General features: G+C 33.6%; 1 protein-coding gene across 2 annotated transcripts; it reads right to left on the minus strand.

Moving 5' to 3' along the window:
• Window positions 1-15,882, minus strand: LOC139488948 (patched domain-containing protein 3-like). Of its 2 annotated transcripts, none has more exons than XM_071274937.1 (6): window positions 15,751-15,882; window positions 10,209-10,269; window positions 9,189-9,401; window positions 6,127-6,892; window positions 3,607-3,807; window positions 1-2,989 (listed from the first exon to the last, which is right to left on the minus strand). In XM_071274937.1, exons 2-6 carry the CDS (start codon window positions 10,212-10,214, stop codon window positions 1,317-1,319), a joined length of 2,859 nt encoding a protein of 952 aa, XP_071131038.1. In that variant the 5' UTR covers window positions 10,215-10,269; window positions 15,751-15,882; the 3' UTR covers window positions 1-1,316. The 2 variants fall into 2 exon arrangements, with proteins under 2 accessions (XP_071131038.1, XP_071131036.1); XM_071274935.1 differs by lacking the exon at window positions 15,751-15,882 and adding an exon at window positions 13,689-13,970.
• Window positions 15,883-16,196: the final 314 nt, after the last annotated feature.

The following is a 16,196-nucleotide window of genomic DNA, read 5'->3' on the forward strand; positions in this document are numbered from 1 at the left end:
TAACACAAACAGGTATTTAATATAAATTAAATTCTCGATTTCATTACTTACATATTCTAAACAACAAAAGAAGCGCACCATTTCTCTTAATTTCTTTAGAGCTAAACTATTTGTTGTGACTTACTGTTTCAAAACCAACTGCAACGAATCAAAATGACGACACAGAAAGTTTCTGAGGTCATATTATTAAGCTCAAAATTTGTAAAATATGCAAATTTTCATAATCCAAATTTTTGAGATCTCAAAAAAACACATGTTTAACCAACTCACAAAATATTTTGCATTTGTAAACACAAAAATAAATTCCTCCAAAAACACCAGATCCGTAATCGAAATCGTGACCTTTGACTCATGTTTGACCAAATTGAAGTTAAGTTTGTTTTGTGTTTTTGATTAGTTAATCCCCATCATTGCCTCTAAATGGGAAAATTATATGTTAACTATAGGAAATAATTTCTAAATTTATGTTCCAAGTACACTTGATATCAACAAAATCTACATATATATGATATGATATGGTGCGCTACTTGTATTGCTCAGTATTTATCTTGGCATACCCAAGCGAGGGTTCGCAAAGGGTATGACTATTAACATAATAATAACATCAATAACAACAATAACAAATGGATAACTCCACTACAAAAATAAACAAAATAAATTATCAGATTGCCATTACATGCCGCATAAATTTGATTTTTTGATTTTTGGTGTTTTAACGCCATTTGTAAGCACCGCATTTAGGCTATTTCGTGGCGGCCATTTTTTATTGGTGGAGGAAGCCGGAGTGCCCGGAGAAAACCACCGACCTTCGATAGAAAAACTGACATTCCTAGTCAATTAAGGTTGGAGTCGAGTGCACCCACACGAGCGGGGTTCGAACCCACAACCTCAGAGTTGACTGGTCAGTGATTACAGTAGGAACTACTTAGACCACTCGGCCACCGAGGCCCCCCATGCCGCATAGAAACAAGTACATTGTGCTACACATGTAGTATTTATTGGGTTGTTTGAGCGTAAGGTGAAGGTAAAATAAAGCTAAAACGTGTAACTGTTATACTCCTCCCCAAATCAGACTGTTTTAACTGTTGAAAACCAAAGTAACACCCCGAGTATACAAAAAAAAAAAATGGAGTTGAATGTTTCAGAATTTTCCGATTTAGATTTAGAAAATGAATAAAAGTAGATATGGGGTATACGTACATGAGACAACAACCCCACAACGCTTAATATCTTAATATGGGCTAAAACTGTTCATTTTCAATCTGAAGTACTTTCGAAAGGAACCTGAAGCCTAGAAAACTCTAATACTTTGAATATTATATTACAGGTTCATCATTTGTGAATGATCTGTTTGAATGGGATACTTCATTTTTTGAGTAAAATTTCAAAGGCGGCAAGTCTTTTGGTGTTCTCCGACTTCTTTCATTAATTCTTTCTTCCTCTTCAGCTTGATCTTCTTCGTGATGTTTTCTTTTCTTTTTCCGTTTCTTTTTCTTCTTTTTCTTGTTCCTAGAATCCTTTTCTGTATTTCCCCCTTGACTAGTTGTTGGTTTTTTCTTCGTTATAAATGTATCTGTTGAATGTTCGGTACCATTTGAACACTTTGAATTTCTTATCATTCCATTCTCAGTATCTACTGACCTCTCGTCCTTTTTGTCAGAATGTTTTGATACATATTTTGGTCCGAAAAAGGAAAGTAAAACTGGCAAAAGAAAAATTGAATAAATCAGACCAAATAACATAACCATGAACATGACTTTAAAAAATGAGAAAAAGATGAACGACTTGGACGGAGCGAGCATTATAACCCCTATAATTGTTGAAAGAGCACCATTCAAAATTGGACCTCCAGCTGTGTCTAAGGCCATACCTACTCGGTCGTCTCGATTTGTGCTTTCCGCCTGTGCAAACGCATGACAAATATGGGTAGCAAAGTCTACACAAAATCCAATGCACATTATGATGTGAATCATCGTCACAGAACTGAGAGTCAGTCCCCAAAAATGCATAAAGCCTAAAATAGATACCATAATTAGTATAACAGTAATTGTAATGAAAAGAATCATCACCGGTAATGGAAGAAATACGGAGGTGACGACGAATACGGCAGCAACGCAAATACCTATAGTTTGTAATGTTTGAGAGTATATAGCAACAAATCCTTCCATGTAAATAAATGTTCCCGCATAGGGAAAAACCGGTAACGGTGAATTAGCTGCGATATCTCGTACCCGTAACATCATGTCACCTTGACCACCGGACGATGCAATACTTTCAGTTAAAATATGGAATCGAGAAGCGGATATATTCCCATTGTCAAAAGTAACATCGTTGAGATACATGTTTCCTTCTATTGTTGCTGAAAAAGCCTGGAGCCCAGTTACGAAATTCGAATTTGATGAATTATCGAAGAATGTTGAATTTATATAGGCATGTAACCATGATAAGAAAAATGTGTCGCTTATATCGGGATCTTTCTGAAGATTATCCCGTAAACTATTTATAGCATCCAGTGTGTCACTCGATCTGTAATCAACATCTGATTTTACGTACAAACCGATAGTTATACCTTGATCGTAAAAAGCCGTCAAAGATTCCTGGAAACTGTAGAAATAAGAGTCTGATGACACTAAATCTTTCAAATCTAACCCTTCTTTGAAGTGGTATGCTCCATATATTGATACTCCTACAAATCCAGCAAATAGAAGTAAAACGATAATTTTTGCAGGAGTAAACCTCAAAATTTTCTTTAAAAGCTTTTTGGGATACTTTTCGAGCGGACCTTCAACTTCATCTCGATGTTTTGATGGTGATCCAGAACAGCATAAAATCAAAGCCTTCGATTTCCTTTCATCAATCATGGTATGTTTAGTTTTAACTCGTCGACATGTAAAGAAATGTCTGTTCTGTGAAACTCGTCTTTCGTTTAGAGTCATACAGCTAACGAAAAACGTCATATAGTTCAAATAACAAAATAAAATGGCAGTTCCTGAAACGAGATATTAAGTAAACCACTGAATTAATTTTTTGTCATTTACTAGTACATCATTCATTTCTTATCAAAATGGATTGAACAACATTTTGTTATATATTTCATTCACTATGAAATATATATTTAACGATTGGATACGCTACAAATTACTACCAAAAAACGACATTTTGCATGGATAATTCTATCTTATATTGTGATAATATTTTGTGAGATCCTAATATTGAGTCACATAAACTGTTCTGCGTTGAACTCTACTCTGATAACCTTTACCAAAAGTTCGATCGGTATTATTGCTAATTTGTCAAAGTATAATTAAAATGCCCTTTTTAGAAAAACGAAGTCTAATTTTCTTTTCTTTCGTGGATGCATTACGTGTTTTATGAGTTATTAATTGAAATTCGTAGATTCGTAGATTCGTTTTGCTTTATAGTCTTTAGTTTCCAATGTAGTGATTTGTAGACTTCATTGTCTGTTCGTCGTATTTCGTATCTCGTTTTGTGTTGGTTTATTTTTTGTAATGATCTAGCAGTTTCTCCTCAGTTAATGATATTTTAAAGTCGCTTAAATTTGGTATATTCCGCCTTTTTCATATATGTTTAAATAATCCAACATACCTGTATATAAGGAGAAATGCTTTACTGCTGGAAACAGTGACGAGGCACCTGCACAGAAAGCGATGACGTCAGTAAGTGATGTGATGGTAACAGCAATACCACTAGTGCGCATGGTCTTGCCAATACGTGTTTCAATATTATCAATGTGTGAAGTCTGTGCTAAACCCGACAAAAGAATAAACATATCGTCGACACCGATCCCTGTAAAACAAAAACAAACCCTTTAATTTGACATTTCGACATAAAGAAGTATGCGTTTCAGGTAACCCGATCGACCCCATTATGGCATGTCGCATTTCAAGTGCCTATCCTTATAAACCGTATCAAGAAATATTTATATCAGACTGCCTCTAAGGATCTCTAAGGAAAAAAACAGAAGGAAAACCATGTAAACTGTTTCCGTTGGTCATGCGTGTCAGTTCATCAAATTCAAACCAGATGCTCCGCAGGGCGCAGCTTTATACGACCACAGAGGGTTGAACCCTGAACGGTTGGGGCAAGTATGGACACAACATTCAAGCTGGATTCAGCTCTTAATTTGGATTGTGATTAAAAAGTTGACACAGCATAGGTTTCCGACACAGAATGGATGTGGTCTAATGAACTTAAAAAAAATGTTTTTGCCTTTGGGCAATTCACTATGCTGTTGGATATTAATCCTCTCAAAAAATGTTTGAAGAAATTTTCTTTTTATTTATGAAATCTGAAATGAGAAAAATTGAACCCCCCCCCCCATTTTTTTTCACATCCCCCTTTCCCTTATTCCAAAACTGATCTCAATTCAAATTTCTAATGGAGTTTGCAACAATAACTACTCAATTAAATACATCATAAAATATTAAAATATAAAAAAGTGCTTGTTATCACTGAATGGTAAAGATTGTTTCAATTTATCAGTTGGTAGTTAAAGTGAATATACATTGTATATTGTGTAAAACAATGATTTAAGTTGATTCAACTACTATTCTGGACAAAGAAAGATAACTCCAATTGAAAATTTCTTGCTATTGCGCAATATTGTGCAATTAGATATTTCTTGCTATTGCGCAATACTGTGCAACTGAAAATACTTGCTATTGCACAATACTGTGCAATTGAAGATTTCTTGCTATAGCGCAAAACTGTGCAATTGAAGATTTCTTGCTATTGCACAATACTTAATATAATAATTTTGGATCCTGACTTGGACCAACTTGAAAACTGGGCCCATAATCAAAAATCCAAGTACATGTTTAGATTCAGCATATCAAAGAAGCCCAATAATTCATTTTTTGTTAAAATTAAACTTAGTTTAATTTTGGACCCTTTGGACTTTAATGTAGACCAATTTGAAAACCGGACCAAAAATTAAAAATCTACATACACAGTTAGATTCGGCATATCAAAGAACCCCAATTATTCAATTTTTGATGATATCAAACAAAGTTTAATTTTGGACCCCGATTTGGACCAACTTGAAAACTGGGCCAATAATAAAAAATCTAAGTACATTTTTAGATTCAGCATATCAAAGAACCCCAAGGATTCAATTTTTGTTAAAATCAAACTAAGTTTAATTTTGGACCTTTTGGACCTTAATGTAGACCAATTTGAAAACCGGACCAAAAATTAAGAATTTACATACACAGTTAGATTCGGCATATCAAAGAACCCCAATTATTCAATTTTTGATGAAATCAAACAAAGTTTAATTTTGGATCTTTTGGGCCCCTTATTCCTAAACTGTTGGGACCAAAACTCCCAAAATCAATCCCAACCTTCCTTTTATGGTCATGAACCTTGTGTTTAAATTTCATAGATTTCTATATACAAATGTACTTATACTAAAGTTATGGTGCGGAAACCAAGAAAAATGCTTATTTGGGCCCCTTTTTGGTCCCTAATTCCTAAACTGTTGGGATCTCAACTCTTAAAATCAATCACAACCTTCCTTTTGTGGTCATAAACCTTGTGTTTAAATTCAATGATTTCTATTTACTTATACTAAAGTCATTAAGCAAAAACCAAGAATAATGCTTATTTGGGCCCTTTTTGGCTCCTAATTCCTAAACTGTTGGAACCAAAACACCCATGAAAATCAATCCCAACCTTCCTTTTGTGGTCATAAACCTTGTGTCAAAATATCATTGATTTCTATTTACTTAAAATAAAACTGAAGTTATAGTGCGAAAACCTAGAAAATGCTTAATTGGGCCCTTTGTGGCCCCTAATTCCTAAACTGTTGGGACCAAAACTTCCAAAATCAATCCCAACCTTCCTTTTATGGTCATAAACCTTGTGTTTAAATTTCATACATTTCTATTTACTTAAACTAAAGTTATAGTGCGAAAACCAAAAGTATTCGGACGACGACGCCAACGTGATACCAATATATACGACCAAAAAATTTTCAATTTTTGCGGTCGTATAAAAAGCAACGAAAAAGGATAATTCACCCATCAACCAAATGACTAAGATGTTGATGTCCAGCAATGTCAATCATTCAAAAATACACAATTTACATATATCTAGAATACTTGCCTATGACTAAAAACGGCATTGTACCAACAATACTGGCAAACAATACTCCACAAAGACTGACAAATCCTAACGCTGCAACAATTGCAAGGGCTGTTGAAACAACCCCTGCTGTGCCTAGAAACCATCTGTTTGACACCGAATTACCACCAAATAAAACTAATCCAGAAAATGTGATCATCAAGCTGAAAGTCACTATAAAAAGGGTAATATCACCAGATATGTTAGCATTCAGTTCTTCATCAAGACTGCTTCCGTGAGCAAAATCTATGTTTAGAGTATTGCTAGAATAGGACTTCATTTTCTTTATAAATGCATCTTGCCAGTCATCAGATACACTGTTCCCAGCCACAGAGAATGTAAGCCTGATTGCAACTGCAGATTCAAGAAAACCGCCACTAGCTACAGATTTTCCAAAAGTGTCTCTAATGTTAAACGTCTGACCGGAAGTTGTATATGAAGGATATGATATGTTTCCGGTAGAAAGGTCATTCTTAAAATCACTACTGAAAATGTAATTGCCGTCTATCACACATGATGAAAATCTTTTGGCGCATACGTCATTATACTTATACGTGGATCCACTGGAATTGATAGAAATGGATACGGTGTGATTGTAAAGAGCCTCGACATCACTTAAACTGGATGAATCAACAATGTTGCCGCCATCTTTTCTTTGAGCAATAACTATAGCATACTGGCTGTAGGATATCAAACTATGTTGGTAAAAGTTGTTTGCTGTGTCAACATTTGGGAACATGCTGTACACCTTGAAAAAAAAAATAACAATATGATTAGGATTTTTTTAGAATTGCTATAAATTGAACACATCTGCCATTAAGAATAATTATATTATCCACATAACATTATTTAAATCTGTGGTCATATTGAAGGACGTTTTCAGGGGCGTAGCTGGAAAGAAACGATGTGGAAGCAACTACTGCCGAGCGGAGCGAGGCGAAAAAATTTTGGGACCCTATTATGCAGATTTTTTAAAAAAAAATTTCGGTTTTCGGTCATAGGACTGTTAAAAGAGGAGCTATATGTAGATAAAAATTTATGAATGTAAAACTATTAATAAATCTTCTGAATATAGTAATACATAAACAACACATATTTGTGATACATAATTTACTCAAAATTGTCCAAAATCTGCTCTTCGGGTCTGGGCAGAAACAAACTTCTCTATTACTTTGTCAACATTCACACTGAAATCCCGATGAATATGCAGTAATGCTATATGTATCTTTCGTTGTTCATTGTTGATCGTACATTTGGTTTGAATTACATACGTAGTACCGTGACTGATAGATCTCAGGGCCATCATGGCATGGTAGCATTCGCGAGATGTTATAAACCAGCGTTCGTGTTCGGCATCGAGCGACCTCCCAATTGAATTCGTCAAAATTACATGCTAGGTCAGTTTCGTATGTTTCAGACAATATTGAGATTTGTTCGTTTGTGATATTTCCTACAACACGATGAAGCAGATACAGCACAAAGAAGCGATTTTCTGATTACTTGACGCGACTCCACTCTCCAGTTGCCTTATCATTTGGTCTATGAACGCAAAAAAATAATGAGACTTTCCAATACTGTTTTGGCGTGGTTGCAGGGTGATTGGCTCCGGTAGTCTGTCAACCACATCGCCTCGGCATATTTTCAACGATATCGAAGGGATCTGACAATTCTAATGTCGATTGGTACATCTCATTCCAAGCTGATTAACTGTTCACTGTAAAATGTGCTCCAAAACTACATATCTTAGACTGAGTATTACAAATTCAAAAGTAAAAATCTTGTAAAAAATACAAGTAACCTTACGATTTTGTCATAATCTCCAATTTTTTTTTATTTTGAAACCAAATGTCGTTATTTAATGATATTTCATCAATTAAAAAAAGTGACAACATAGGTGTTTCCTTTAACATTCAATTAATAAATTTTTATTTTGCGATTTCTTTTTTTGCATGTCGAATCAATGTGCACGCAACTTCGGAGCTACGATCTTCAAGTTTTCTGAATGAACAGCTTCATCAACTGTTACACTTGTAACTTGGTTGTCAAACTAATATCCGGGATATACGGAAATACACCAACAGTCTCCGATTCCGATTGACCAACTCATCTCTCTCTTTTCTGTTTTTTTGTTCAATCTCAACCTACTTGGTTGAGACTCGATTGAGATGTGGTTCTCTCGGTCGAGTCGTATGAAAATGCAATAATATAACATAATTATGATTAACATCATGAAAATCATGACAAATTACGTTAAAAATATTGCGAAATAACGTAAATTGATATTTCGTATTATCAGTTATAAAAAATTAATTTGTTAAAATATCAAGACAGCATCTTTTTGTAAATTAATTTTCTAAATTTACCGATAAACATTGATTTTGTTTAGTCTTGTAGTCAGTAATGCGTTGGCGACATTTTTGTGCTTTATTGTAGTTAGTAACATATTCCTATAATTAAAACTTAACATTTGTATAGTTAAAACATAAATGGGTATAGTCGTGTGTTTAATTGAAATTGTGATCAATAGATATTCATACATGAGCATAAAAGAGTATGATATTCATTTAAGACAAACAGGATTTAGGTACAAACCAAAATAAATGTTGTAATGTACTTGTAGTTCATATCATATATCAACGACTTGATTTGTAAAGAAATTTTATAAAGACAAATACGTCGTTTGAGAAAGATTTTATTATGCTTTTGTCTTAAAACTGGCACATACTTTTTTTTTTTTAAATAAATATGTTCAAACGAGACAATGGGTTGGTTAATATTGTATATACAACGTATAATTTTAAATGTTTGAAGTCTTTCAATTTTTTAGTATACATAAATGCACCTTCAGTAACTTTAAGAGTACGAGAGGTAGACGTGTGTTCGATATTTTAGTGTAAGCGCGGAGTCAATAAAATGTATCCAAGTAAGGTGGCAATTCGTCCTGTGGACTGTTACCCTATGAACTAGCACGTTAAACATCCAGCTCTTTATGTCGGTCTTTTACAACGCAGGGTTAAAAAGTTTATATAGTAAAATGTGCATACCTCCTCTCTATGTTTACTCGCTGTGCTGTCTTTTGGTGCATACTGTTCTATACTGTTATCCGTCTGAATCTTCAGAAGACCGAGACCGAGTCCTATGTCTATTATAACCACGCCTATGATAACCGCCCATGGATGTCTGGCAACAAAACGTCCATGCCTTTCAAATAAACCTCCAAAGAACTCCTCTACTTTTATATGCAGCCGATAGAATATCTAAAATGTAGAAGAAAAATGGTATGTTTTGTGTAAACGTACAAATGTATTTTTCAACCGCACCATGGCATTCAAAGATGTTAACGTTTACTATGGTCTTCAACACCTTATAGACAACATATGTAAGCCCTTAATTCCTTGATCACGAAAAAGGCATATAAATTCATCGGATAATAATATCTTTAATTTACTTACATAAGCTTCCGATATTTTTTTCAGTTTGATGCCCGACTTTGCAAGGGCTGTATAGCTAGTCAAGGTCGTTAAAAACTTCCATATATATCAGCTTGATGCGCAATTTTGTTATACACATAGCATACAAAGCGTTTTTAACGCTAAAAACTATTTTTTCATAATCTTTATAATTTGTATTATCGACACAAGGTGGCCAGTGGGTGCCATTTTCATCTTCAGAAATCTATAGCAGACCAGGCACCGTCCATTCTTACGAGGCACCTGCATTTATGACTGCTTTGGTGTGCTACGCGCTACTTTTTCAATGAGTTTTTTTCCGGGATTTTTTGCGATTAGTGTAGTTTGTTTTTTATTTCCTATCCTTTTTAAAAATTGAATTAAAAAAAATGTGACACTGATATGTCCAGTCCTTCATTCGTTTATGATATTTGTCGCTGAACGTTAAATAGACACCACGGAATAAGTTTTTTTTTCTTCAAGAATATCTTTTCAGTTGTTATCAATATTTCTATGTTGGCATAGTGTTTTGAAGGTTTTGCGCTGTATAATTATGTTTAATATGTACTAAATCCGTATATCATAAATAACTTTACATATTTTTAAATAACTTACATTCATTTCTCCACTAGATCTTTTACTAACTCATCATTTTCGGCGTCAATTGCTGCAACTCCTGAAAATGAAAATTATTTTTAAAAGAAGTTATAATTTCAATTGAAACTAGTCTAATCAATAAATAGTTTTTGTCTCCGTTCGATATGATTAAGTTCCTTACTTTCCGATTAGCCAAATATATTTTCCTAGGTATATAAATCAATAACATAGAAATATCATTATAAATCAGTGTTAAGTTACCATAGCAACCGTAATGACACATTAATGACAATTAATTGTAAACCATTTATAATTGTTACGAGTGAACAAATGGATTATAATATTAAAACGAATACACATAATAGAAAAGGAAGCTTTAATTTGTGTTCAAACAGAACACATAAAATTTAGAAGCACACGATAACACAGGGAACACTATTACTGAGGGGGAGGACAGGGGTAAGGGAGACAGGGAGAAAGGGGGTAGGAGAAAGGAGAAAGGGGGTGGGAGAAAGGAGAAAGGGGGTAGGAGAAAGGAGAGGAAGGCTGGGAGAAAGGAGAAAAAGTTAGAGAAAGGAGAAAAAGTTGGAGAAAGGAGAATTTTTTTAAATTTATCTCAAAAGGAGATGTTTTATTCTAATGGGAGAAAGGAGAACGGGGGTAGGAGAAAGGAGAGGAGGGGTGGGAGAAGGGAGAAGGGTACCCCCCTGTCCTCCCCCTCATTACTTTAAGTTTCAGATTGGTCGAAATCACATGACATTGAAAAGAAACATTCGTCACAACTCGGCCAATTCCGTACCTCATCTATCATTCGGCAATCCTCGGTAGAATCCGCTACTCTCCGGAATCGGTCGAGTTGAGACGAATGCCTCATCTATAACAAAGGAGAGTAGCGGAGTTAACCGAGGATTGCCGATTGTTAAAGAAAGAAACTGCATAGTTGATTAACTCGACAAAAACTGCAAAAAGCAAACATGACTGATAGCAATTTTCAAAATAATATTATTGAAATAATGAGCGATCATGTGAGGTATGCATGGCATATGACCAATTTGCTTAGACGGTATTTTAATCTTCCTTAATTGATGCACCATGGATCATAGCTGACAGTTAAACCAGTCGTGAAACACGCTACCACGAGACAACACGGCAAAAGTGGATAACCGGGGTATTGCATGAAACAGTATCCAAAGAAAGTAATTGCTCTGCATTTTTTAAAACTTTATCAAATCCTAAATCAGCGCATGTGTAGTTTTATTGTTTACTATCTGTTTAAATGGAAATAAATTATATTTGCACGAAATCACTTTGCTACCGTACATGTTACGATCCGCAAGCAAGCAACAGTGCTTTTGTTGCTGTTTTTCATCTTATGCTTATCAGTTTCTCTTTTTCCAAAGCTGCAAAGAATGGGATGAAAGTTGTCATTTAAAGCCAACAACTCCTTCAATTTGGTCATAAGGACTTAAATTATATGTAGTATTTCCTCCTGCTTAAATTTTCAAATGAAAACAAAAATATCATGTAACCTTATGTCCACTGAAACAAATTTACCAATGTTTGTTCCAACAGGAACATATAAATTAGTATGGCGCTGTTTATAACAAAGTATCGAGGGACCGACCATCAGTCAACCGGAACAAATATACGTTGACATTGATAAAAAAAGTTAACGACACCAAGTTAATACAATTAATATTTCTTCAATGAAGTTCGATGTCAAAATATTCTTAAATCGAGGCTGAAAAAATCAAAACTGACCAATCAACAGTAAAGACAAACCATTAACCAAAGCTACATCGTATATATATGAGAGATACATCATATCCCTTTAATGAGGGTCTGGATGGGGGGGGGGGGCTGTTATTCTGTAAACATTTAATTTTCACCCCTTTTTTCTCTAATCATTAAAAGATTAACCCCTTTTTTCTCTAATCTTCAAAAAATTAACCCTTTTTTTCTCTAATCTTCATTTTTTTGCCCGTTATTCTCTAATCTTCATTTTTTAAGGACATTACTCTTTAATCAGTTAACCCCATCCAAACCCTCATATATGAGAGATACATTATATCCCTTTAATTAAAATAAAATAATTTCCTAAATGTGAAAAACAACAAATTTCAGTACTTCAGATTCATGTGATCACTTTGAGTTAATAGAAGCAACATTATGTCGGGTGTAGGGATCGGATTTGTTTTAATTGCTCAGTCTTGAGTTGTTTATGTTATATTGTGTTTTGTAAACTTGTTTGTCTTTGGTTGTTTTTCGTTTTTTTTTTCTTCTTTTGCCAAAGCATTATCCGTGTATTTCGACATAAATTAGAATATCCCTTTGGCAACATCTGCCTCTCTATCATAATGAATATGAATCGGACTTAGCCAAAAGTATGGGATTTATATATTATAATATGAGATCCTGATTTGTTGTTACAAATATGATATATCAAGATACTCCCAAATACTCATAAACCATATCATGAAGAAAAAATAAGTTCTAATAGTTTTAACTAAATCCTTGCCTCATAAATGAGTGTGCAAATTTTTTTTCGTAGAAAGAAAGAATATGTCCGGTAATCATTTGATGCTGCTGGAATTTGGAAGCTTCTGTCATGCATATTTCTTGACAATCGTTTAGGTGGAATCATACGATATACCTTTGTCACATGAACTTTCTCACTAACTGTTTTGAAGAGCATGGTTTATAGTCTTGCATCTTTTTTGTCTTTGGTCAAGTGATGCCACTGATATCCATTCTAGTTGCTTTAGTATCTTGCTAATAACACTCGAGTGATTTTGGTGTTTGTTCATCACATGCATATCGTGCTGCACGTCTCTGGACCATCTCTAGTCGGTCAATTTCTGTTTTATTGTATGGATCCCATACAAGGCTGGCGTATTCTGTTATTGGTCTAACAATTTTTTTATACGGACTTTCCATTACATAGCTGAGACGTAGATCCGATGTTCAGGTTTCGTTTTGGGAAGCCGATTGTTATATTGGCTTTGTTACAGATATTGTTAACATAGAGTCATAGACATTTCATTTCAGTTTGGACGTTAATTAACATTATAAGCATAACTATCATGACCATGCTGATCCATACTGAATAGACATGATAGAGAAAATGGCAAATTAAATACAGAATACAAAAATGAAGACAGTCACCCTTATACATATATGACAGAAATGTACATTATGTTCATGTATGTCGCTCTTACCTAACCATGCACAAAATATGCAAGGGTTGCTGCCCCTTAATTATTGTGAATATCGATCGGCAATGTATACATGGGATAATGAAAATGTGTATATATATCGTAGATATTATTTAATTTATAATTTATAATTAATAGCATGTCAGCAGTTATTCGCTTCCATTGGCATAAATATCCAATATGAATCACTAGTTTAAAACTGTACACGAAAAAAATGATTGTATATATAATCGACGAACACTAAGACAACACGAAACACACACGGTTTTTAAGAATAACTTACCGATCATTGTTATAGTTTTCAGCAACAGGAAAAAATAACACAGGATATCCAAGGAACTACGTCATATTTCTGTTTATATTTATAGAATACACAAAAAACTATTTATAGTCATTCCAACATACATGACATAATTCTGTTTAAATAATACTTCATGGTCGACGGATTATACGTTCACCATTTTCACAGGTGGGTGACTCTAAGTCTGTCAAGTGGTATATTCATAATTTATATTTTATAGATCACATCAGTGCAATTGGACTTACTAATGGAATATCGATAATTGCTAGCATTTATGTATACATGTAGCATTAGCCATGACAACGGAATCCACCGTTAATTGCATAAAATATAATTCTGAATATCTTTTTTTTTCAAAGAAATACACATGTGTACTCCGAGGGGTTGAAGACATATGAACGATACAAAATTATACACAAGGCAAACAAAATAATGAAGTGTCGATCGAAACATATCATTTGCTGTTAGGGAGCTACCATTTGATTTTTAGGGGGGGGGGGGGTAAAAAAAGTCTGGATAAACTAATTTAAAAAAAAGGCAGGACCGAATAGAGTGAAAAATAAAAAGGCAGGACAGAGATTACAACTTTAAATAAAATGCAGGACAAAATTTTCTATCCTAGCCCCCTCCATAAAAATCAAATGGTAAAAAAAAAAATAATATAATAAGTACTAATAATTATGCAGGTGTGATGACAACTATCCTATGTCAGTAAAAGTGATCTTTTAATGAACAACAGTTTAACATTTTAACTCCATGCTATCAAATGACGATAGAAGTAATTGTAAACCATCTTTTTTAATAAGATGAATCCGTTAAAAACCATGAATTATTTATCTTTTTAAAGCTGTTATAATTATAACATTTAAAGTCATGATTTCAATTATCTAGATCGTAATCTTCGCAAAATATGTCTATAGTTGTCGAGTTTTCATAATGTTTGTTTTGTCTATGTATTTGCCATGACCAAAATTGTTTTTTGTTTGTTTTGCAAATAAAGAAGATATAAACTATTTAATAAAGAAAGAAAGGAAGACCAATTGTATTGTGTTTATTTTATTAGCCTGGTTTGACAAAACTTTTCTGTATTTCCGTTTTAAAATGAGCAACTTCGTCTTTTGTTTCCCCTTCTTCCTGTCTTAGTTCGAGTCTCAAATAGAGCAAATGACCGTAAATCGCGTCAATTTGCAACTAAACTTCAGATTTTTTGTGAAAAGATTTGAAGGTCATAATTGGCTAGATCTCGAGGAGTGATTCAGTGATTCTGTAATATGATTTCAGCAAAGGAGTAGGTTCAGTAAGACCCCTTTTTGGCCCCAAAATATAGCAGTTTTAGAAAATTGTGAAAATGTAATCTTTAAGCTATATTTTGGAAAGCAAAATGCTTCTGTTACATAAATATGAGCTGTATTTGACAATACAATGCACAAATATCGCGTTCTAGCATCATTAAGTCATGCTAAATTACTGAAATCTTCAAAATTTTAGCATTTTCAATTGGTTAATTTTTAAACGGTTTTCGTTTCAAATGAAAGTGACCGCATTCGTGTTCATTCATAATATTAAAATGTAAGTTATATTTGATGATAATACAAAACATATATAAAGGTTGAGGATGAACACGGATGCGGCCACCTTCATTTTTGACAAAAACCATTTGAAAAGTGACGTTTTTGGGCATATTTGATAGAATTTTTATATTTATGCTTAAATCAGAGCGTTTTTAATGACTAAATCAGTTAAAATCTTTCACATTAACTAATCGAATCAATTGAAATAGACACTTAAGTGTTTAAAAAGTGTCCAAAAACTTTCGGTAGATGAACCTGAAATTTGAGGCCAGAATCGGTCCTTACCGGACCTACCCCTTTAGCAAACTTATGACATATTATTTGATATTAATTATTTTTGAAAAAAAAATTAAAATGCACCAACAACATAAAGGCCTCTATATAATTATATACGACAAAATGCAAAAAGTCATTCTTAGCTTACAAATTTATTTTTATGAAAATAGATAAAAAGAGAAAATTTCATTTTTTACCTCAAATATAAACTGACTAGAACACTTCCTTTTCTCTTGTTCTCCTTTCTGCTTTCCATGTAATTGGATAGCCAATTTGCACTTTCTCTATTAATAAAGATCAGGAAACACTGCACCTAGGTGAAGCCTAGCTAGTTCATTAAAGTATACGGATCAACAGCGAATCATATAGTTTGACATGATATAGGGAAGTAAACTTTTATCTTATATCAAGGATTTGTACACTTACATTATGGATAAAAGCAATTATCTGTAAAAACTTCCCAAGTTTCCCGGAAACCGATTATAAATAATCATTACAAATCTGCATTTTTGAAAAATTATCATAAATATAAAAAAAAAATGATACAGGACTGTCGCATGATTATAGATATAGAATGAAATTCAAAACAGTGTGGCTGTGGCCATTGATTGACACATTAAATTCATCCATTGACTGGGATAAT

The sequence above is a fragment of the Mytilus edulis genome, chromosome 9 (assembly GCF_963676685.1).
Source record: "Mytilus edulis chromosome 9, xbMytEdul2.2, whole genome shotgun sequence".
NCBI classification, from domain to species: Eukaryota; Metazoa; Mollusca; class Bivalvia; order Mytilida; family Mytilidae; genus Mytilus; species Mytilus edulis.

Coding starts and splice junctions, on each gene's coding strand:
- LOC139488948 (XM_071274937.1), bottom strand. Junction 3,808..6,126: donor AATGCCGTTTTTAGTCATAG/GCAAGTATTCTA, acceptor TTTGTTTTACAG/GGATCGGTGTCGACGATATG. Junction 2,990..3,606: donor GCATTTCTCCTTATATACAG/GTATGTTGGATT, acceptor ATCTCGTTTCAG/GAACTGCCATTTTATTTTGT.